Here is a 25,387-nt window from a genome sequence, read left to right as displayed (position 1 = left end):
TTGAAAAGGGTATATGGGTAAATAAATGGGGCGATTTTGAGTAATATGGGGCGGTAAATAGTAATCCCCATAAATAATGCTGAAAATAATTTGGGTTATACGGAGTACTATATAAGTAAACATTATAAATTAATTAATACGTAGTATAATCTAACTTCTTATCTTAAATTCTTAATTCGATCGGACTTTAAAATTAACAAAAAAACTTGGAAAGGTAAAATAATTATCTGTATGTCCTTTTAAACAAACTAATTAATGAATTAAACTTTATTTCCATTTGTATTTTTTATTTTTTGACTACAATTGTAAATGAACTTTAAACTTTAAACTTTAAACTTTAATGAGGGTGTGTATATAAGGTCTTTTTTTGGAAGCTACAATAAAGTATATCACAATATAGTAATATTTACAACATATTAAAGGAGAGAATTAAATTTTTAAATAGTTTATATTATATTTTAGTAAGGAAAAATCGCTATGGTCCAAAATCGAGTTTTTGACCGGACCGAAGACTGGAAATTGATATTTCTCGACCCGGAGAACGGACCGATTGCCTTCAGTCCGGTCCGGTCCATTTTTTCGGTCTGGGTCAATTTTTGCACACCCCTAAGAACAGGTGAAGAGAACAGAGCATAAGCTAGGAATATGTACCTTGGAGAATTGATGTTTCTTCATGATGGAAGTGTACAAGGTAGGAAAAACCGAGTTGGCGCTATAAGAAAACATGTATAAACTCATAGCAGTTGTAGTACCTTTCCAATTGATTAATTCACCTTTACAATGTAAACCAACACCATCAAATAATCCAACCCATAACACAGATGCGAGGATAACAACACCAGAAGTAACACCGGTGGCCGAGATGTAAGCAAGAACACTTAGATCTTCTAACCAAACTGTTGGCAGAAAAGCAACAACAATAATCATCACAAAGGTTTGATTCCCACCAATGTTAATCCCATGAAAATTAATCTTAAATTAAGGAAAAGATCATGTAAGTTATCCCCTTCTAAAATTAAGTAACCGGTTAATGCCATGTAAAGGTCTAAGTATAATACTACTGATAATACTCTTTTTCCGAGAATTCCGAATGCAAACTCTTCAATTTCGGCGTAAGACTTGATGCTAGGATTCGCTTCCATGCATCGTTTGGTCAGTAAGACGGAGTAACATATTGCGTCGGTGATGGAGAAGAAAATGATTAATCTCAACCATCCTCCTGAAGCTAGGGTATAAGGCATTGATAATATACCCAATCTTACATGAAAAATGATTGAATAAAATCTGTAATTAAGGTTAGGGTAAAATTTGTAATTATGATTAATTAGGGTAAAGTATATGTGAGTAATAACAAATGGTTTGAGTATTATGTTTTGTGATACTCAATTTTTAGATGTAAGATTGACTCGAGCGGTGGCGTATCCAGGATTTCAAAATAGGGTGTGTAAAATTATAACGGTGAAAAAATTATAACATCCGAACACGAAATATGATCATATAATTCAAAAAATATAAGATACATAAGATAAAATATGATGTTCAAATTAAAAATATTCTAAAGAAAGAAATTACATCCGCTCTCGGCGATTTCTCATGCGTTGGAACCGATTGAGAATATTTTCATCATTTATCTTCAAAAAGACATTTTTCTCTATATAAGTAACCAAGCAATCGTTCAAGAACTGGTCCCCTATACTGTTTCGCAACCTGTTCTTTACAATACTCATCGCTGAAAATGCTCTTTCTACAGTTGCCGTAGCCAACGGAAGAATCAACACTAACTTAATAAGAAAATAAACTAGCCGATATGATTCATGTTTCTTTGTCTCAACAAGCTTCACAGAAAGTTCACCCATATCCTTCAAACCATGAAATCTGTCATCTCTTCGCATGTCATAGATAAAAGTATCAAGTTCATCCTCAAGATACGATGATTCAACACTTGTAAAGTCATTCGGATAAAATTCAACAAGTCTTAGTAACTTTAACTTGTCAAAAGAAGAGAAGTTATCAACAGGATTCAAACAAGTCATACAAGAAAGTAACTCCATACTTACCTAATCAAATCGATTATTAAGTTCTTGAGTTTGCAAATCAATAATTGCAAAGAAAACCTCAACTCTAAAATGATTAATATTAGTGGTATATACCTTGTTGCGCTTCTTTTTCCCTCGAGTTAGATATTCATCCTCCATTTTGGGAACTCCAATTTTATTCTTGTCACAAAAACAAGTAACTAAGTTTAAAAGAGATTCCCATCCGTCTTCTCTCATTTGTTGTAATCTTTCCTTTGTCTGCTTCACAAGTGATATAGCATTAACAATGTCTTGGTCTTTCTTTTGCAGAGCAATGTTTAGTTGATTAGCCAACCCAAATATAGTTTTCATCATATGAACCATGAACATAAAGTCAAATGACTCAATAGCAAAACCAACATGGTCGACTTTTGGCTAATCATCAAAATGTAGTGGATCATCAAAAATAATGTCAAGTACTTCACGAATAGAAGGGTACAAAAGAATGACATTCACCAATAATTTATAATGGGAACCCCACCGAGTATCACCGAGTCTCCCCAAACCTAACTCTTGATTCAAACCTTTTCCTGTTTTAAGCTCCTCATTTTCAAATGCTTTTGCCAATATTTTAGCCTGAGCCTCCTTCATAATTTCTTGTCTCTTGCAAGAACCACTAACCACATTTAGCATAATGGAAAGAATATCAAAAAGCCAACCACAATCAGAATTTTTCTTTGAAACAGCAACAAGTGTCATTTGTAGTTGATGTGCAAAACAATGAATGTAATATGCAGATTGGCTCTCATTCTTTATCAAAGTTTTGAGCCCATTAATATCACCCTTCATATTGCTAGCCCCGTCGTAGCCTTGACCACGTATTCTAGAAGGACTCAGTGAATATTCAGCAAGTATAGAATAAATGGCATTCTTGAGAGTCATGGCAGTAGTGTTCATCACATGCACAACACCAATAAAACGTTCTACTACTACACCTCCGTTAGTAACATATCGTAAACAAAATGCTATTTGTTCCCTACAAGAAACATCCCTTGATTCATCTGCTAATATGCCAAAGTAGTCGTCACCCAATTCTTCTATAATAGCCTTAATTGTTTCTCTTGAACAAGCATTAATGAGATCTTTCTGAATCAATGGGGAAGTCATCTGATTATTTCCTGGTGCATTTTTAAAAAGAACCTTTCCTACCTTCTTTTTCCTTTGAGAAAACCACTTTAGAAGTTCACGAAAATTTCCTTGATTACTGGATTTCTCACTCTCATCGTGACCCCGAATTGCTAAACCTTGAAGCAAGAGAAACCTCAAGCAATGAAGTGAAGCTGTCAAACGAATTTGATATTCTTTTCTAGCTTGTGGAGTTTTTGGATCAATGACATTCTGTATGCAAGTATTTGGATCAATTGTAGCTTCATACTTTTCTAAACACTTATTGTGAACACTGTTAACTTGGCCAACATGCTTGAGAAAAGATGATGGTCTATTCCAACCCCTAAACCCATTGTTGGTAAAAGCATCATGACCCTGGCTAGCAGCATTAAGAACATCGATATTATCTTTGAATAAGTAACATACAAAACAAAAGGCATCATCCTTTGCAATACTATATTCAAGCCATTTCTTGTACGTATCAAACCATTCAGGATTAAACCGACGCATTGCACCTCCAACTTCTCTTTGACAAAAATCGTGCTCATATGGTTGTAAGGGTTCTTTCAGAATATATTCTCTTCTAATTGCTTCATGGTCAGATGGATGATAATCAAGAATCCTTCTCCTTAACCCCGGATCATGTGGAAGAGAATTTATATCAAATTGGACTACTCTTTCCCTAGTTGGAGGGACAATATTTGGAGGAGACTCATCATCCCTTCGAATTGGTGCAATCGGAGATGATGAAGAACCCCCTTGATTCTTACTTTTCTTATGAAAATAGGACTCTAAAGTACTAATCCTTACTTTCTTCTTCATTGATCGATCATTCTCATTCATTATAGAAGCTGCGAATTTTAATTATTAAGTTAAAATTTAAACAATAACAATTAAACCTAATTTATGAAATTATTAACTGAATATCCTTCATAGTTAAAAATTTAAAATTTAGAAAAATAACAATAGAACCTAATTGACTAATTTAGACCCTGAAACAAGAACCTAAAATTCAATATCACCACCCAAAATTACCAGCTAAATTCAATCTCACCAACTAAATCACCAATTCAGACATCCAACAACTTCAGTTGTATCCACATTCAAACCTTAGATAAAAATCAACCGTAATTCAACGAACGAGAAAAAAAAAATCATAAAAAACAAACCCTAAAAATAAACAACTTCAACAGAATTAAATGAAATTGGAAAAATTACAATTCAAATTATCACAATTAACAATAATAAGAAAGGGAACAATTAAGAGAAAAACAAACCTAGGAGCTGAAGCCGGCGACTCGGCGAGCAACTGAGTAATTGAGGGACAATGAAGAAGAAGAAAACAGCCAAATAAAGAAGATGAAAATAATCCCAAGTTTTGTCTTTTGGGTAAAAAGAAAATAAGGTCATAGAATATTTTACAAAGGTCAAAGGGTATTGATAAATAATTTAATTTTAATTTAATATTAAAGTTTTGGGAAGTTGGACAGAAAAGTATGGGACCACTTTTCAGAATTTGTACTCTAGTAAACTCTAATTTGGTAGCCTTTCACGTGAAGTGGAGTAGTTGTTAACTTTAGTTTTTCTTCTTTTTTTTTTTTTTTTTTTTTTAATTGTTAGCTGATTTTTTTCCTACATGAGGGGTGTGCAGTTGCATACCCTTGGTCACAGTTGGTTCCGCCACTGGACTCGGGTGTACGTCTATTATATACACGAGTGTTATTTTATGTGACGATGAATATAAGAGTACCTACAATTATATTGAGGGCATTGAATACCGTCTAGAAGAATGAAGTGTGACCTTCACTTGATCATCTAATGTTTTCATTAACCTCCAGGAAAATCTACTTGTGTTTTTTTAGAGGATCTTTTTGTAAATTTGTGTCAAATATGAGCTCCTTGTTTTGAAAAATTTGTAAATTTGTGACAATTATGAGCTCCGTTTTTTTTAAATTTTTAAATTTGTGACAAATATGAGCGCCTTAGAAAAAAATTTAAAATTTTTTAAAGTTGGGACAAATATGAGCTCCTTAGAGGATTTTTAAAAAAAAATTAAATTTGTGACATATATGAGCTACTTAAAGGAATTTTTGTAAATTTTTGACAAATATAAGCACCTAAGTCCACTATTATATAAGTACTATGTATTTCTATCTTAATTTAAATCAATGGATTCTTATTCCTATTTTCTACCTCGTTAACCATCCAAGAAATGCCATAATCATCCTTTTCTCTCGTTAATTAAAACATTCAAGAATTCTACATTTAATTTATTTAAAATTTGCTAAAGTTATTTGGATTATTAAATCCTATTTTCCCTACGAAGATATAATATGCTTATCCTGATTACTCAACATGATTATATTTGACGCTACAAGTTCTTGATACTTTAGTTTTGCAAAAAAACAACTATGAAGAAAAGTAGATTAAACTCAAACAATGTAAACTTTTAGAGAAATATGTACTTTTATATGACGATGTATAAGACTCGGGTAAATGTTATCAAAATTATAAAATCGAGTCGATGTGTAAGACTAGAGTTTACCTATGATAGTATTGAGGCCATTGAATACTGTCTTAAATAATGAAGTGTGACCTTCACTTGATGATCTAATGATTTTATCCACCTCCATGAAAGTCTACTAGCTAGGGTTTTAGGAGAAACAAAACGAGAGAGAATGTACTTTTTTTATTAGAGGATTTTTTGATTTGTTAATTTGATTAATTAATCGATTAATCCGTTTCTCTTGTCAATCTAATCTAATACGTACATCTATAAATGATAGGTTTTTTTAAGAGCGTTTGGATGGTCTACATAAGCGTCTCATTAAATTTTGACGAATTAAAATACGAATATAAGAATTAAAAAAACTAAAGTACTTGCCACGTACAAAATAATGTGAGAATGATTAGATTATTAAATTAAGTATTTAAATAAGATAATACTTTTATATATAAGGGGTAGAATTCCAATAACATTAAAGTTCTACCAATAACTTATTAATGGGAAAACTTCGCCTCCTTTCAAACCTAAGTGGGGTTTACATCACGGGGATCCTTTGTCCCGTACTTGTTCCTCTTCTGCAAGGATATTCTAGGACGAATGCTAACATTAGGACAGGATATAAAGTTATTCCAAGGGATTAGATTGGCAAGGCAGACACCCACGTTTACACATTTTTTCTTTGTTGATGATGCTCTGATTTTTTTCCGAGCAACGGAAAGTTCTTGCACAAATATAGGTGGTATTTTGGATCGCTATTGTCGAGTTTCTAGTTCAACAACTAAATCTTGCTAAATCCTTTGTTAAGTTCATTCCAAGTACCTCTCTTCCGCAGCAAATACTTTTAAAATCTATATTACGAATGCCACAAGTTCATCAGTTCGACCAACATTTGGGTGTACCTATTGATTGTATGGGTTCTAAACGTTCACGTTTTATTTACTTGTCGGATAAGGTTGTTGATCTGATCAATTCATGGAATGGGGTGTTGATATCTCTGGTTCAAAAGTTGGTTTTAATTAATACCATCATAGTTTCTACGGTTTCTCATGTTATGATGAGCTTGGAAATTCCTGTCACATTTTCGAACAAAATAGATTCAATAATTGCTATTTTCTTCTGGGCTAAACAAGGATAAAAGGGAATGCGTTGGATTAGTAGGAATAAATCTACCCTGGGGAATGGGAGGCTTGGGTATTCGTCATTTATCAACGCTTAATAAAGCCTTCTTAATTAAACAAGTGTTGAGAATGCATCAAAATCCTCAACTTTTATACTCCGTATATTTTTTATCCGTTTACGCCCATTCACATTCAATTCGTGATTATACCGTGCTATAGGTCGGTTTGATATAATTCTCTTCTTCTTTACCTATTCTATTTTAATTCCGTATTTTAAAATTATATTATTATTATTATTGATATTGATTTATTAAGCTGCTGGGAACGGTTATGAACACCGAATTTGAGGATTTATGTGTTTAGATGATTGAGGAATATTTTTTCGAAGTACTATAATTTTCAGATTCGTTTATTCAATAAAGTGTCGATTTTTAAAGGTTTAAATTGATTTTTATGTTGAATTGAGGTTAGGGTTTTAATCCCGACTTAATGATTGATTGATTTGCATAATTTAATATTAATTTCAATTATGGAAATCAATTAAAATTTTCAGAACTATTTTAAGGATTAAAGTGTCAATTTTTGATGATTTTAAGGGTGAAAAATTAATGTTTTCATACTAGGGCTTTAGTTTTTCAATTGAGACTATTATTTTATTAATCGAAAATTAATTTCTAACTAATTCAAATGTTTTAGAATTTATAAAAGTTGCTAAAAATTTAGTGCGCATGAATAATAATTAAATTTCATTATTTTAATGATAGGAGGTGATTTCTAATCTAGAGCCTTGATTCGTAAAGTGGCCCCCGTACTTAGATATTTGAGGTACGTATATGCCTAGGATGACCACCGTTTACATGAGATTACTTGTGATAATTTATATTGTGAATCATATGATTTGGATTATTATGGATTCATGTTTGATGTTGTGAACAACCATGTTGTGGATTATTGTTGAATTTATGAAATTATGTGAACAAGCATGTTATGATTATTTATAATCGTTGAATTTATTATTAAGCATGTTGATCAAGTATTATTATGCATGTATGGTTGGTTCACATGCAAGGGATTACTATTATGTTATTGTACTTAATGTCTAGCATATTTTGAGCCAGGTATTCGTGCCTCGTTGCACTATTTATTATACCCCGTCGGTAGGGTATGTTTGAAAAGTGTATGTGAATTGAATTAAGGATTTTCCATGCCTCGTGCACACCCCGTAATGGGCATGTCGGGTTATCTCAATAGTATATTGAGAAGGAACAATGGGAGTAATATCACGTGAGTCTTGTATGTTTGATCACAAGAATGGATTAAAAATGAGTGTCGTTTGGTTGCTTTTATTATATGCCTTGTGTTGTGTCTTGAGTTCACTTGGTCAGAAAATATTAATTAACGTAAATTGCAACGAGAAAAAGCTTCAAAACTCTTGGAATGTATATACCTTGAGTATGAACAATGGGGGGAGTCTTGCCGGAAAACTTGTACTCCTATTAATGATACAAGACGTTGTTTCATTTTCTTTATGCGTTGGAATTCCGCCGGTATGGTCCGACAATTTACTTTATTTTGTTTTGGTGTTTGGTGGGCTCCCAACACCCTTCCTTTTATGGATATGTCTTTTAGGCCTGTTTGAAGCTTATTCTTAATTAATCTATGAGTCAAGAGTCATGTCAAAAGTCGAGTCTTGTCTCCATGATTAATTGTTTATTAAATGGTTTTTGCATGTGGATTATTTTATTGTTGAGTGAAGCATGTTAGACTAGGATTTCATTCTAGCTTGTTCGTACTCAGCTTTCGTTGACTTCATGCTTCATGTTTCTTTTGGTCATGGCCTTTGCCTTAATGACCTTATGATGATCCACCGTTGCATTTGCGTTGTTGGGGAGTAGATTTTAAATAACAGGTTTGTAGAGTTAACTTGCTGGAGAAGTTATCTAGCATGGGGATGGTGATTAAGCGTAGTTTTCTCCTGCATTGTTTAAACTCTATTGTTTTATTAGTCTAGACTATTTCAATTATTTAAACCGTTAGTTAATGGATTTTATTTACTTAAACATTTTGGTTTTGGGTTGTTATGGTTCTGATTTGTATGGAGGCCATTAACTGTTAATTATGTTTGAAAGTTAGTTAATTTTGCTGCGTAATTCTGGTAATAACCTTAACCGTTATCACGATGGCAGTAATATCTTAGTAATTCCTTTATTTTAAGTTGGAAAATGATTTTATAAAGGCAGGGAATTATTAGTGTGTTACAACCAAGGAAGTTCTTAACAACATTTTGAACCACTTTTTGTTCTGTTAATTAGGAAACCAACTCTCAGTAGTTGTTGCAAGTAGATCCATCAATAAATGCATACTTTGATAACGGGCTTATTTATGATGTATAGATCGCGGTTTTTGAGCTTAACTTATGGGTTGGAAGATTCAATGTTATCTGAGACTGTAACGATGAACCAACCATCACATATCCAAGTGTTGTCATTGATGCGTAGCATATTGTTGCACAAAAAAATCCAATGAGTAATACCTTCCACGAAAAAAAGTTCCACCAACATCATTAGCTCATTCGAACTATTTAAATTATACACCGGGCCAGAAACTAGAAAAATTAAAGCATAAGTAGAAAAATTATACCATAAAAGGTGAAGAGAACATAGCATAATTAGCTATGAATATGTTTGGAGAATTGATGTTTCTTCTTGATGGAAGTGTACAAGATAGGAAAAATCGGGTTGACGCTATAAGAAAACATATATAAACTCATAGCCGTTGTAATACCTTTCCAGTTGATTAATCAAATAATTATTCTAATCAAATAATTAATTTAACTAAAATAAATGTCCTACTAAAATTAATTAATTTAAACAATTTTATTTAAACGACTCCCACTTAAACCAATATTTATTTTGGACCTTTAATTTTAAGCCCGTCCCAAGTCAAATAAAATAAAATTATGAAAAAGTCCACTGTTAGCCCCTTCGTTCAAAGATAAGCCCAAAGATCAAAATCTAGGCCTTGAATTAAAACGAAGCAAAAATACACAATTTGATGCATTGTGGGCTAGGCAAGCTCCCAGCACAAACGATGTGTTGTGCATCGGATCAACATACCAACGCGCAGGCCACGAAGGCCCACAACGTCGTGCAAGACCCAAACAACAGCGCACAGGGCACGCTGGCGCGCCCCTGTGCACGAGCGTAAGTGCTCGTCGCTGCTTGTTGCTTGCTGCATCGCCCAGCGATGCTTGCTTGCTGCAAGACACTCGCCCATGGCCTCGCTGCCTGCAGGCACAGCTCGCACCTGCCAGGCCAACACCCATGGGCCTGCCCGCGTGCCGCGCGGCGCTTGACCCTTTCGTCTCGCATGGACCGCAACCACCCCTCTCCAAGTGCGAGTGGCTTGCTCGTCCAATCATTAAATCAATTTTAGTGTACGAAAAAATGCACGAATTATATTTTTTCATAATATTAACAATTCAAATCGTTTTAATTACGAAAAATATTAAAGTGGGTGATTTAATAAAATTTTAAACAATCCAATTTATGAAATTTATAAATCTAGGCTAACGAATATTAAAACTTAACAAACGATGAACATCAACGAAAATTTGAATAACTTTTATAATCCAATCCAAACATTTAAATCGTTCTAAACATTTAAATTTCAGATTTTTTATCAAATTTAGTTTAAGTGAACTATTAAAATTAACAAATCCCATCAAAATTTTAATCCTTGAATTTTTAAATAATCCATTTAAACATGAAATCATATTCCCCTTATTAACTAAACAAATTTTCAGATCTTACCAATTAATATAACTTAATTTTCGATCAAAATTCATTAATTTAGGTTAAAGTGGGATTAGGGTTTATAACTAAAATTAATGAACAAAAAAATTAATTTAGGTTCATAATATTATATAAAACATTATGACAAAATATAAATTAATTATAAGTCTATTTTCTCATATAATTAATTAAAAAACGCGTCAAAGTTAACGATTTAATTCATGAATTAACGAAGAAATCGCCCAAAAAATCCAACTTCGGGGCTGTTTTGACATTCTTATCTAACGGGTTCATTTTAAAACTCGTTCCCAATTGGTTTAAGGTCAAAAAAGTTGAAATTCTGACACTTTACGAACACAATACCTTATTCAACGATTCATCCAATAATCAAGAAAAAATTCGAAAAGTAACCAAAAAAATTCAGAAAATTTTGAGAGGAGACAAACATATAAAATATGCTAAAAAGTACTTAATTCACATGACGCTCATGATACGACTGTAGGGGTTTACAATTAAATACATAACATGATAGCGACATAACCCCAAAGCTAGGAAACATGTGAAAAGTACAAATTAAGAAATACATACATTTGTAGTGTGTTTTCCTCTTACGTATACGAACACGAACAAGAACTCCAATTGTTGTTCCTCTACAGGGTTCACCGACACGTCAGATCCATCTTGAGGTTGATAGCTTAGATTGAATTCAAGGTTTTGTGACTTTTGGGAAGAACAATCTAATGGAGGCAAAATGAGAATTAGGGTTCTCACAAACTCATTGCGGTTAGAATGAATGTCAATTGTTAGAAAAACCTTGTGTATAGGTTATTAAAATAACCTATTATTTACACAAGGCCAACCGGCCAAGGCACTAAGGCCAATGGTTGGCCAGCTTGGCCCGTGCAAGCAACATCACGCAAGCAGCCACACCCTTGGGCCTCGGGCTTGCGTTGTGCGTTTCTTTGTTGTTGTCCTTACCCGCGCGCGCCCAGACGAAAGGCTTGGGCCATGTTGTGCGTGCTGGCGCGCCCTGCTGCGCCTAGCGGGTCTTGCCTGCTTGCGCGCTAGGCTCGTTGGGCAGGCAGCGTTCCCTTCTCGTATTTGCGTCCAATGCCTTACGTTTGTTTATCGTAATGTACGATACAGTCCAACATTCTACGATACGATTACTCGTTTCGCCTAGATTAAGAATATACGCAATACGATATACGATTTACAATCCAAAGTTTAATCGTATAATTATGTTTTTCAAACTAACTTCCCGAAAAGCCATTAAATGAATTTTCGATTCATATTTAATCCGGCGATCTTTTACATGTCATTGGTGTGACCTTGTAGGTTCAGTAAAGAGTAAGTTGTGAGCCGAATAAGGATTAGAACTTACTGATCGGGAACTTTACTCCAGCTAGCCGTTCCGATCACTTGATCTCACTGAATTAATTATTCGTAATTATTCTGAACCTTGATATAAGATTAATGCACCTTGGGTGAAGGACATATTTCCTTCATAATATCCTGAGCGCTTCAGCTTTTGGGTATGCTCATCTTACCCTCTCTCTTACCTTATTGTCACTTATTTCAAGTATAATAATTATGTTGGCGTGCTTATGATTGTTATTAACCACGTTAACAAGGAAAAGGACATCAGAGAGACTAGATCTTCTGCGGTTGAAAGACACAAATGAGTATTGAAACTATTTCCTTTGAACATACAAATTTCTTCCTTTGAACATACATTGAAGATTATGTTTTTCTTACTTTAATGTTATCTTTCTTATTATATTCTCTATTCTATAAGTGAAGAGTTAAATCCACCTTTGGTGTCCCCTTGGAATAGACTAAAACACCCCTACTAACTTGTATTAACATTCCTTCAATATTTCTTGGTATATTCTTTTGGTGCAAAATATTTCTTGGTATATTTTTTTGGTGCAAAATATTTCTTGGTATATTTTTTTGGTGCAAAATATTTCTTGGTATATTATATACTTATATGATTGTATTTTTAACGGATAACCAAATAGAAATATTTCTTTCAACATTTATATCACACCTATTTTTATGAGAATCCAATCAATGAACTTACTAATTTTTTATCTATATAATGCATAATTTTTATAAAATGAACTTTGTGGACAATTTTTATTGCCTGGAATCTGTGGTGATATATATGATAATACAATTTTTATTTTTATTTTAATACTTCCGCACTCATTGTGTGCATATAAGACTAGTATTTAATATAATAGGGAAGTTTGCAAGACACATGTCCTCCTCTTACATTCATGACGCTCTTTCTCCAGAATTCAAGCCATTGAAAATTTGAAACAATTGATTTAAACTTCTCTCATGAAAATTCTAACCATTTTATTTATTCCTGTTTACTCGACCTCCCATCTTCCAATTTAAAGTTCCTTAATTTTTCAGATCTCATCCTCATTAATCTTTCAGGTTTGTTTTCGACCTAGGCTTATAATTAATCACTTACATTAATGACGTTTAAAAAAAAAATTCCTTTTCATTATCAGTTTGATTATAGATTTGTAATTGCAATAATTTTTTTATGTTGTTTAGATATTTGGAAAGAGATGAAGAAGCTAGAGGAAAGGAAATGATGACTATCTTTTCTCTCATATTTATCTTATTCTGTGACATTGCTCAGTTTTTCCCAGGTATTCTATAAAGTTTGCTTGAACTTAAACAACAATTTGCAAATTGAATTGCCATAAATCCAAAACTTGAAGTGCATAAATATTAGATTCATATACCTTATGTTGCCTAATGCTTTCCTTAATTATATTTCTCGACGATGTATAAGTACCTAGTACTACAACGAAAATACTCATAAGTGCACGCAGCTTGATGAATACCCGTTCAACCGATCTCTGGTTATTTATCTGGTTATTCCTCGAAATCTTCAGATAACATAAACATGGAATCGTGATTGAAGATGTTGCACCCATTAATGCTCCAACAAGTAACATGAGAATTTCGAAGAACGAAATCGTCAACGCGATGACTACTTGTGAAACAACCAAGGAAGTTCTTAGCAACATTTTGAACCACTTTTTGTTCTGGTAATTAGGAAACCAACTCTCAGTAGTTGTTGCAAGTGGCTCCATCAACAATTCATATTTTGATAACGGACATATCCATGTTGTATATATCTCAATTTTCGAGCTTAGCTTATGGGTTGGAAGATTCAATGTTATCTGAGACTGTAACGTTGAACCAAACATCATATATCCAAGTATTGCCATTGATGTGTAGCATATTGTTGCACAAAAAAATCCAATGAGTAATACCTTCCATGAAAAAAAGGTTCCACCAACATCATTAGCACATTCAAACTATTCAAATTATTCGAAATTTTAACTACACCATGACAGAAACTAGAAAAATCAAACTAGAAACTAGAAAAATCAGACCATAACACTTAGGGTGTTCATCGGTCCAAACCCGGACCGGACCGGACCAACCCGGACCGGACCGAAGACCGAAATGTTGATAATTCAAGACCGGACCGATTATACTTAGACTGGACCCAGAGATGAAAAATCAGTCTAAAACCCAGACCGGACCAGTTGGACCTATATCTATATATTTTTTCTTTTTTACTAAAAATAAAAAAATAATATATAAAATAACCAATGTTTAAGGTCCTTTTTGAAAGCTAAAATAAAGTATATCACAATATTGTAATATTTACAACATATTAAAGGAGAGAATTAAATTTTTAAATAATTTATATTATATTTTAGTAAGGAAAAATCGGTATGGTCCAAAATCGAGTTTTTGACCGGACCAAACCGTATCAGATCGAAGACCAGAAATTGATGTTTCTTGACCCGGAGAACGGACCGATTGCCTTCGGTCCGGTCCGGTCCATTTTCTCGGCCTGGGCCAATTTTTGCACAGCCCTAAGAACAGGTGAAGAGAACAGAGCATAAGCTAGGAATATGTACCTTGGAGAATTGATGTTTCTTCTTGATGGAAGTGTACAAGGTAGGAAAAACCGGGTTGGCGCTATAAGAAAACATATATAAACTCATAGAGGTTGTAATACCTTTCCAATTGCTTAATTCACCTTTACAATGAAAACCAACATCATCAAATACTCCAACCCATAACACAAATGCGAGGATAACAACACCAGAAATAACACCGGTGGCCGAGATGTAAGCAAGAACACTTAGATCTTTTAACCAAACTGTTGGTAGAAAAGCAACAAAAATAATCATCACAAAGGTTTGATTCCCACCAATTTTAATCCCATGAAAATTAATCTTAAATTAAGGAAAAGATCATGTAAGTTACCCCTTCTAAAATTAAGTAACCGGTTAATGCCATGTAAAGGTCTGAGTATAATATTACTGATAATACTCTTTTTCCGAGCATTCCGAACGCAAACTCTCCAATTTCGACGTAAGATTTGATGCTAGGATTCGCGTCCATGCATCGTTTTGTCAGTAAGCCGGAGTAGCATGTTGCGCCGGAGATGGAGAAGAGAATGATTAAGCTTAACCATCCTCCTGAAGCTAGGGCATAAGGCATTGATAGTATACCCACTCCTACATGAAAAATGATTGAATAAAATTAGTAAAAATTTGTAATTAAATTTGTAAATTTGTGACAAATATGAAATCCTTTTTTGTAAATTTGTGTACGCTTGTTTAATTGTTCAAATCTATAAAATCAATTATCGGTTTGGTTAAGTGCGACACTAATATATATTTTTTTTTTATCTTTTGGGGTATTTTGGTCATTTTAATTTCTGCATTTAGCAATACACATTTGTAAATTCGTGACAAATAATAATCCATTGATTAAATAATCCTTTTTTCTAGCTCGTTAACTGACAAATATTGATCAAAGTCTGGTTATTATCATTGATTTTCCCAACATACATAATACAAACATATTAGGAGTTCTAATTAACTCAATCTAACTTAGGAGTACTACTCAAATATATTATAAAACGTACAGTACTGGTATTCCTAGTACTAATATGCTTAGGGGGCGTTTGGTTGGGGGGTTTCAACAAAGGGAAAGGCAATCAACTACCTTGATTCCCTTTGTTGTTGTTTGATTGATCAATTTAATCATTCCCTTTACCCTTATGATTCCCCTATTTCCCTCTACTCTGATTCATCACCCTACCCCAAGGAATCAGGCTAACCCCCAAACTCTTCTTCATCCAACCAACTTAACTGCCACTTTGACCGTCTTTGACCAACACCTCCACCAAAACATCACCTGACCCACCGCTTCAACCACCTGTGCCGCCCAAACAAACCTACTCAACCACTTCAAGACCACCATACCCTCACCGAAACCACCCTAATCCCCACCGAAATCATCCAACCACCACCATAACCACCTTACCTGCCACAAAAACAACCACCCCACCCCCGATGAAGCCGCGCCGTGAGGAGATCTTAAAAAAAATAGATCTGTGAAGCGTGCTGCGCCGCGAGGAGAGCCGAGGGAAGCAGCGGCGCAAGGAGAGAAGCAACACCAGGAGGGGAGAGAAAATCGCGCCGCAAGGAGGGGAGAGAAATTCGCGCGCAACGAATGGCGATGCAGGCCGTCGGTGGGTAGTAGAGGCGGAAGAAGGGAAGAAATCAACCGAATGTAGAGGTGGCAGAGGGATGGTGGTGGTGGTTTTTGTCGATTGAAGAAAAAGGGGTGGTGGTGTTATAGAACGTTTCATTGTGATTTTTCGCAAAACAAACAACTTGTGTCAAGAAAGGGTTTTCCATTCCATTCCTTTTCAAACCCTTTCTTGATTCCATTCCGTTTACCCCGTGTGAACCAAACGGCCCCTTAGAATATTTATCTGATTAGGATGCTAATCTATCGTAACATTAACCATCCAAGAAATGCCATAATCATCCTTTTCTCTCGTTAAAACATTCAAGAATTCTGCATTATTCAATTAGTTCTTGAAAATTAAAATAGTAATGATACAAAAAATTACGTGTATAGTTTCGTATTCACTTGTACTTGCACATGGCTCTCTTGTTTTTCATTTTTCATTGCTCGTTTATTGACCCGCCCACTAATGATCCGCTATTGACCCGCGACCCGCTTTTGACCCGCCCATTATCGACCCGCTAAAAACGACCCTTTCAATACCCGACCCTCTTTTGACCCGCACCGACCCTGACCCGACCCGCCCGATAACCAGGTCTACTTCTTGATACTTTAGTTTTGCAGAAAAACAATGATAAAGAAAAGTAGATTAAACTCAAACAATGTCAATTTTCAGATATAAAATTGACTCAACTGTCCATTATATACACGGGTGAATGTTAACGAAATTTATAAAATCGAGTCGATGAGTAAGAATATAGTTTACCTATGATAGTATTGAGGCCATTGAATACCGTCTTGAATAATGAAGTGTGACCTTCACTTGATGATCTAATGAATTTATCCACCTCCATGAAAGTCTACTAGCTAGGGTTTTAGGAGAAACAAAACGAGAGAGAACGTATTGTTTTTTTTAGGGATTTTTTTATTTGTTAATTTGATTAATTAATCTATTAATCCTTTTCTCTTGTCAATCTAATCTAATATGTACGTCTATAAATGAGGAGTTTTTTTTATTTTTTATTTATTTATTACGAGCGTTGGGATGGTCTACATAAGCGTCTCATTAAATTTCGTCGAATTAAAATACAAATATACAATTTATTCTAGAATTAAAAAAACTAATTAAAGTGGCACGTACAAAATAATTTATGAATAATTAGATTATTAAATTTAGTATTTAAATAAGATAATAATTTTATAAGGAATAGAATTCCAGTAACATTAAAGTTCTACCAAAAATATAATTATTATAGTTTCTAGAACAATTAAATTGCTATGGATTACGTATATAATATAAAGAATCAAGATGTAATCGTACTTTTGCGTGGTGAATTGATATATAATGTGTAATTCGTATTTTCTAACGTCTTTTTTTTGTCGTTGTTGTAGTGACTCGATCATTCAACAGATTTATGCACAAAACTAATTATGATATTGAAAGCAATACCGAACGAGTCCTACGTTTTCCGTTTGTGGAGCCTATTACTTTATTTTTTCATTTTTTTCCTCTCCTATTTTCACTTTTAATCTTATCCTAATTCTTCTTCCTTTATTCCACACCATGATCTTGTCGATTATTTATGCTATTCTCTTGCATCCATTCATCTTTTTGACGCAACCTTTAATGCATGATTTTATTTTGCTTGATGCTTTAGTTTGATCAGTCTTTGAATAGTGGCTTAGAAGTTCTTTTGAAAATACTTGAGCCTGCATTTATGTGATAAGTTGTTATGGTCCATTGTAAGGTTATGGGACTTAAGTCCCACATCGGTCATCTGGGTGGCTGATGTGGGGTTTATATAGGATCACGGGCTCTCCTACCCTTCAAATTACCGTTTTCTATATGTATTATAAATTGTTTGAAATTGGAAATAATATTATTTATAAGATAATAGGAAAATAGTTTCAAGTTGGAAATCTATTTATAAAATATTAGCCGGGACTATAGTTGGCTTTTTGTTTTTTTTTTTTTTTTTTTTTTGCAATGATGACCATGAGCATCCAGGGTTTTCTGCTAATTAAGTGTTTTTTACTAAAGAAAAAATGAGAGAGGGAGTGTATATATTTTGGTTAAGCGGTGATAACTTTAAAGTTTTGTATAAGCATAAGGTGGTAATTTTGAAATAAAATTGTATAAATTTAAAATAAATTGAACTTTATAAGGTGATAATTACGAAGAAAAAAAAAATTCATATACATATTTTACAAGAATTTTTTAATTACTTAAATTTTCCTCTTGTTTTTTGAGTTACTTTTTACTTTTTATTTTTGGTTTGTTCTTAATTATGTCTGAGTTGTATAATTTATGATTTGTTTAATCAGTAGTATAATTATGCACGAGTAGTGTGGTTTGTATTTTGTTGAATGAATTTGTTTAATCAATAGTAACTCGAATTAAATTTTTGTTAATTTTTCAATACTTAATACTTCAATTTGTATGCATTAATTGTCTAGGTTATTAAGGTCAATTAAGAATAACCGGTCAAGTGTACAATCAGTGAAAATTTTGTAATCAGGAACAGAATATGTTAGGATATTGGGCTAATTGTGCATAAATAATATATAATAAACGAACATATAGTTTTTTGTATAATATATAATATAATATGTTATATTCCTTATATTTTACAATGCTTATATAACTATTTTAATTACATAAACACCGTAAATAGTTTACTTAAATTGGAATGATATTAAAACTAAATCAATAGTTATTTAGTAATATCAATAGTTATTCGATAAATTTTGCTTGAACTTAAGCAACAATTTGCAAATTGAAGCCATGCCAGAATCCATCTTAAATAAATAAAGATTATATTCTTATACCTTATGATTTATAATGATTTCCTTAATTATATTTCACAACGATGTATAAGTACCTAGTACTACAAATACAATACTCATAAGTGCAAGCATCTTGATGAACACCCGTTTAACCGATCTCGGTTACTTCTCCAGTTATTCAGCGAAATCTTTAGATAGCAAATGCATGAAATTGCGATCGAAAATGTCGCACTCATCAAGGCTCCAATTCAACCAGTGACATCAGACTTCCGAAGAACGAAATTGTTAGTACAACGATTACTTGTGAAACAACCAAGGAAGTTCTTAGCAACGTTTTGAACCCCTTATTGTTCTGGTAATTAGGAAATCAACTCTCAGTAGTTGCTACAACTGGCTCCATCAACAATGCATATTTTGATAACGGACTTATCCATGTTGTATATATCGCGATTTTTGAGCTTAGCTTATGGGTTGGAAGATTCAATGTTATATGAGATTGTAATGATGAACCAAACATCATATATCCAAGCATTGTCTTTGATGTGTAGCATATTGTTGCACAGAAAAATCCAATGAGTAATATCTTCCATGAAAAAAGTTCTACCAACATCATTAACAGTTTAACACATCAAACTGTTGAAATAAGTTCCACCAACATCATTAGAAGATTCAACCTATTCAAATCATTCAAAATTTTAACCACACCAGACCCGAAACTAGAAACATCAAACCAAAACAGGTGAAGAGAACATAGCATAACCTAGGAATATGTACCTTGGAGAATTGATGTTTCTTCTTGATAGAAGTGTACAAGATAGGAAATACCGGGTAGGCGCTATAAGAAAACATATATAAACTTATAGTTGTTGTAAAATCGAGTCGATGAATAAGAGTAGAGTTTACCTATGATTGTATTGAGGCCATTGAATACAGTCTTGAAGAGGAGTAGTGGTGAATTTTGTGAATTGCTTTAAAATTTTATATTTTATATATATGTATATATAATATATATATATATATATATATATATATATATATATATATATATATATATATATATATATATATATATATATATATATATATATATATATATATATATATATATATATATATATATATATATATATATATATATATATATATATATATATAATATATACTTCCTCAGTTCTTGTTGATACGGAGTATGATACAATTTGGTTTCAGACACTATTCACACAAGTTCCTTTGACTTCATTTTATGATTTATACTTAAGAAAAAAATATAATCGTGTGGGGTCTTATTAGATTCGTCTTAATGAACATTTTTAAAATAAAAACTTTTTATATTTTTTTCTTATCCATAATTAAAGATAATAATGTTTGAAATCGTGCATCAGAAAACATGCCTAAATAATTGTGTCATATAAAAAAGATCAGAGGAAATATAAATTTTTAATGCCATTCACAAAATCACCCCTACTCCGATCCTCTATAAAGAAAAAAGGGTGAAATGTTACGAGATTGTTATTATGTGTGAGTAATGGACCATCTATAAAGAATGCACCAAGTTCTTTTTGCCTCACATGTTAAATGAATGGCCAAAATAAAGGCAATAAATAAATGACATTTTCTTTGCTATAAATATCTATGCTTATTCTTCACATTTTGGCGTGTAAAGGTCTAAGTATAATACTACTGATAATACTCTTTGTTCCGGTGTTGTAAAGATGGAAACAATGGGCTTCGAATGAAGGCCATTTTGTATGTGTTGAAGATCTTGCTTGCTTGAATGAGTAGAGTCTGAATTCACCTGCACAAGAGCAAAGTCACTAGCCTCGGGGGTGTTTCCGAGGAAAGCCCCTCCGATGCCTAAGTAAGAATGATGCTCGGATTCTAGAGAGAAGTTCTCTAGAAGAGTAGTCTTAAGGCGATAAATTGGACGTACCTTGAGGTGTGAGCCTTGGCGGCCTATTTATAGTGTTTGCATAATAAATGCCCATAGGTCATTTATTGCTATTGGGCCTTGGGCTTTGATGGATGGCTGACTAGCCATTTGGTAGGTTTGATGCTGTTTGTTTAGAGCCATTGGGCTTTGGACTTAGTGGCCCAATTGAGAATCAATTGGGAGCCCAAACAACATGCCCCCCAGACCCGGTCCATTTATAATTAAATGGGTGGGTTTCCAATTGTCAGAAGTCCAAAAGTTCCCTCTTTTTTTTTTGAAAAGGGATGATTTGCATTGATGACAAGTGTTGGGATTTGTATTGTGTCGTGGAGATCGTGGGTTGAGGAAGTTGATGCGCCCCCTTTCTTTTCTATAAATACTGGGTGCTTTGCTCCTTTCGAACTTTTTACTCTTTCTTTCAAACCCATTCTCTCTCTAAATTCCGGCGATCGCAGTTTTCAAGTTTCTTCAGATCTACGGAATTCAGTCAGCTTTAGACTTCGGGAACTTGTGTCACTCGTTTTGTCGGCGAATTCCGCTTCGGGAAAAGGTAACTTGTTTCTGAGTTTTTACTTATTTTTTTGATCTTTCCTCTACTCCTCAATCTAAACCCTAGATCGAAAGCACGGCGGCCATGGCAAGGAATAGGGGAAAGAGTAAGTTCGTCGTTGAGTCCTCTGGTGAGAAGGAGGATGTGCCTTCGGGGAAGGTACATAAGTCTTCAAGTGGTTGGGATGCTTCTAGAGATGGTGCCGCTGGCGGTTCTGGTGTATCCGAACGAGTTACTTCTGGTAAGAAGGCCGGCTCTTCGGGTGTTCGTCGTCATTACCCTGAGTTTCCAGTTCATTGGACGGAAGCTGATCCGAAGGGCAAGTATGCCTCAATTTTGCACGAGACCACCAAGATCGATGGTCCGTTGGAGAAATCGGTCAGTGGTGACTGGTTGGTAGAAGCGAAGTTGGGGAATTATCATCGGAAGGCCGAGGAGCTATACGGAATTCAGCATGCCTTGAGGTACTGGTGCGAGCTTCCTGAACAGGAGCGTCCTCGGGTGACCCATCCACCGAGAGGATTCATTTCCGTGTACACTCATCATTTGGATAATGGTCTCCGTTTTCCCTTGGATTCGTTCGTATCCGAGCTCTTGGTGTCGTACAACATTAGTTTGGCCCAGCTTACACCCAAATCTATGAGGCACATAATCGGATTTAGAGGGGTGTGTGACTTTGTCAATTTCCCTTGCTCTGTCGCTGTTTTTCGGGATCTTCATGATCTGGTTCTCAATCATGCTTCCAAGGGTGATGGGTATGGTTGGTGGACCATCGTCAACAAAAAGTCCCGAAAGAGGGGGGAGCCGAACTACATTACGGCGTACCCTTACCTTAGCTCTGACCACAATTGGAAGACGGAGTGGTTGCTCGTTCGTGTGCCGACGGATCCGAAGCATCCCAATTTTTATCGTCCTCCAAAGTGGTTCGTGGCTCCTGATCCTGATATGAGGGGCGTGGCAGCTCCGGATCGGAATCATCGCCACTATGTGGATCTCCTTCAGTGGTTCTTGGCTCAGGGGGATAATTATAGACTGCCGTCTAGCTGGCTCCCGAACCTTAATTACATTTTGCGGGAGGACATTCTTGCTGTTGCCGTTCTCAGCAGGATTTTTGACAGGGGTAGGTGTCTTCGGCTGGGACCGTTTTTTCAGTGAGTTTGTCCTTCTCTTTCCTGTTTCGTTTTACTGACATATTTTGTGCTTTGTTTTTGCAGAGTACGGCTTTAGCTGCATTGATCCTAAGAAGTTGGGCATTTCTTTGGATTTGAAGACTATCCACGACCCGGCTCCTGAGTACAAGTTTGGAAAAGATAATCCTCGTAATCCTCGCCTGAAGGATTACGTGTTGTCTCCCTCGGGTGTTGCTCGGATATCCGAAGTTCGAGCTAATCCGTGTGATTCTGCCTCCTCTTTTGAAGCTGTTCCCGTGAAGGTTGTGCTTCCTGTGTTGAAGACAACTTCGGATCCGGTGAGTGTTTACTTATAGGCTCGGTTTCTGTTTGTCTTTTTCTTTTTGGTTGGCCGTCGGCTAACGTCTTGGTCCTGGACCATTTTTCTAGGGTCCTGGGACTGACGCTGTGCCGCGTGCCGTTCCTTCGGTTTCGTCTCCGGCCCGGATAGATTTTTCTTTATCTAGGAACCGGGTATTTCACCTTGTTTTTTCTTTATTTCCCCCTTGTCCTCTTCTTAAGCTTATTGACCCTCGGTTTCCCTTTTCTTTTAGGATCAAAGAAAAAGGAAGGGTAGCACTCTTCTGAGGTCATCTGCGCATCCGAAGAAGGCAAAGGTTTCCCAGCCTTCGGAGAAGGTAAGGGGTCTCTGACTTGGGAGTTTTCTTGTAATCCTTCCTCCCCTTTTCCGAAACTGATCTTTGAACGCTTGCCATGTAGGAAGCGGTTTCGGAAGTCATGCCTCCTCCTAAGAATCTTCTTCACTTCATGCCCTTGCCAGGGCAGAAGTTAAAGAGTGTGGTGGTTGCTGAACCGCCGCCCGTGGATCAGCCGCTGATCGAGGAAGATACCATCCCCTCTCCGCTGAAGCCATCTGCTGTTTTGGGGATCGAAATCCAGGATATCACCAAGGTGATGGAGGCGATTGAAGCCGATTTTGCTCCTGGCTCGGATGTCCCTGAGGTAGCTGAGGAGAAGAAGGAGTCTGCTGATCTTCCTTTCGAAAGAGAGAAGAGTCCAGACAAGGAGATGGTAGATCTTTCGGGCCCCGATGCTGCGGTTCTCGAGGTCCAGAAAGAGGTTCCCTCTGCTGGAGAGGAGGAGCAGCCCGAGAAAGGTCTGACGAGGAAGAGGCGCCACTCAACTTTGGGTTCTACTTCTACCTCGGCCTTGGATAGGCTGATCCATGCTGACCCTTGTTCGGATGTTCCGCTGAAACGGATCCCCGAAGAAGTAAGGGAGGCGATGGCTCGGTATGCCAGGGCTCCGGTTTTGGGAGAGGACCCCCTGGCTCACGTGGGATCCTTGGTGGGCCCCGAAGCTGCTCGGGAGAATCTTCTTCGTGCTAACCCGCAGTGGAGGGTTCCTGGGGCTGAAGAGAGGAATCCGGCTATGATGGCCCAGTACTATCTGAACGAGGTAATTTCTGGATTTTTCCTTTTGAGTTGTGTTTTTGTTTTATTCTTTTCCTATTTTTGCTCATCTTTCCTTCGCCCCCAGGCTGTTTTCTGGTCCTCGTTCGCTTCCGAGTGCAGCTCGGTTGAGGAGAAACAACTGAGGAAATATCGGGAGGCTTATGCTCGTGATATTCCTATCTTGGACCAGAAGGCTGGGTAACTCCTCTCCGAGCTTGTGGAAGTCAAGCAGCTATACCTTCAGTATAGTCGCGAGGCTAGAGAGTCTGCTGAGAAGATCGGGGTCGAGGTTGGCAAGCTTATCTTCCGAGTTGAAGAGGATGCTGAGAAGATAGCTTCCTTCGATGAGGAAAAGAAGGACATGGCCGCTAAGTTCGCTAGCGAACTTGAAGAAAAAGATAGACTCTTACAGGAGATGAAGTCTAAATTTGAAGCGGCCGATAAGGAGAGCAAAGAGGCAGAGTTGAGGCTCTGCCATTTTATCAAGCATCGGGAGCTGATCCAGCAGCAAGCTGATAAGGTGCCTGTTCTTCGGCTGAAGCTCCAGGAAAAAGACGACTACATTCGGAGGTTGGAGCAAGAGCGAGTTGATCTCTATACTGCTGATCAGTGTAGAGAGCAATACTGGAATGGTATCCTGGGTGCTCGGCGCATGTTTGCGAAGCACATGCCTCATTTCCCTTGGAACGAGAAAGTTCCCCTCTGGATGCAGGCCCAGGACCACTTGGTGGAATGCCAAGCTGATCGAGACGAAGCTGAAGCTGAACGCCAAGCTGCTCTTGCAGAGGCTCGGGCCCAGAAGGCGACTTCCGAGGGTGATACTACTGCTGGGGGTTCTTCGAAGGATGCTCCCCTATGGGCTGCTCCTGAGACTCCCAAGAGTTAGGGATTCGGGCAGTCGTCTTCTTCAGAGTCGGTCGGTTCCAGTTGAGGACTTCCGAATGTGTGCTTGCCTTTCCCCCTTTTGCCTCGGCGCTGCGTTGTACTCATTTCTTTTTGCTTTCTTAGTACTTCGGTAGGCCGGTATTGTCTGTTGATGGCTGCCGATTTTAACTGTTTCATTTTGTTTTCAATTTTTGAGGGTCCTCGGGTATGTACCGAGTTTGTTTGATGTATTTGTACTTCCCCCAAATATTGAATGAAAAATGAATGTTTGTTACTTGGCTGCTTCTTTTCAATTTTGTACTTTCGCAATTTTAAGTCTTTGAATCCGTGGACTTTTCGAGCTCTTCTTTCTGTAGACTTGCTAAAAACCCTTTGATCTTGCGAGCTCTTCAAATCCGTAGATCTGTTAAGAGACTTTTTAATTTGCGAGTTCTTCCAATCCGCAGATCTGCTAAG

General features: G+C 35.9%; 1 protein-coding gene and 1 pseudogene across 1 annotated transcript; both read right to left on the bottom strand.

Moving 5' to 3' along the window:
* Positions 1-606: 606 nt before the first annotated feature.
* LOC130460763 (amino acid transporter AVT1I-like) lies at positions 607-5,815 on the bottom strand (annotated as a pseudogene).
* A 7,360-nt stretch (positions 5,816-13,175) lies between these two features.
* LOC130460762 (amino acid transporter AVT1I-like) lies at positions 13,176-15,154 on the bottom strand. The gene is given in 3 exon segments (XM_056828304.1): positions 13,176-13,905; positions 14,566-14,914; positions 14,916-15,154. Coding segments are annotated over 3 exon segments (1,197 nt in total). The 3' UTR covers positions 13,176-13,296.
* Between the last annotated feature and the right edge of the window lie 10,233 nt (positions 15,155-25,387).

The sequence above is a fragment of the Spinacia oleracea genome, chromosome 5 (assembly GCF_020520425.1).
Source record: "Spinacia oleracea cultivar Varoflay chromosome 5, BTI_SOV_V1, whole genome shotgun sequence".
Classification (NCBI taxonomy): domain Eukaryota; kingdom Viridiplantae; phylum Streptophyta; class Magnoliopsida; order Caryophyllales; family Amaranthaceae; genus Spinacia; species Spinacia oleracea.
The sequence above is the reverse complement of the archived record's forward strand: the minus strand, read 5'-3'. Positions and strand labels throughout refer to the sequence as shown.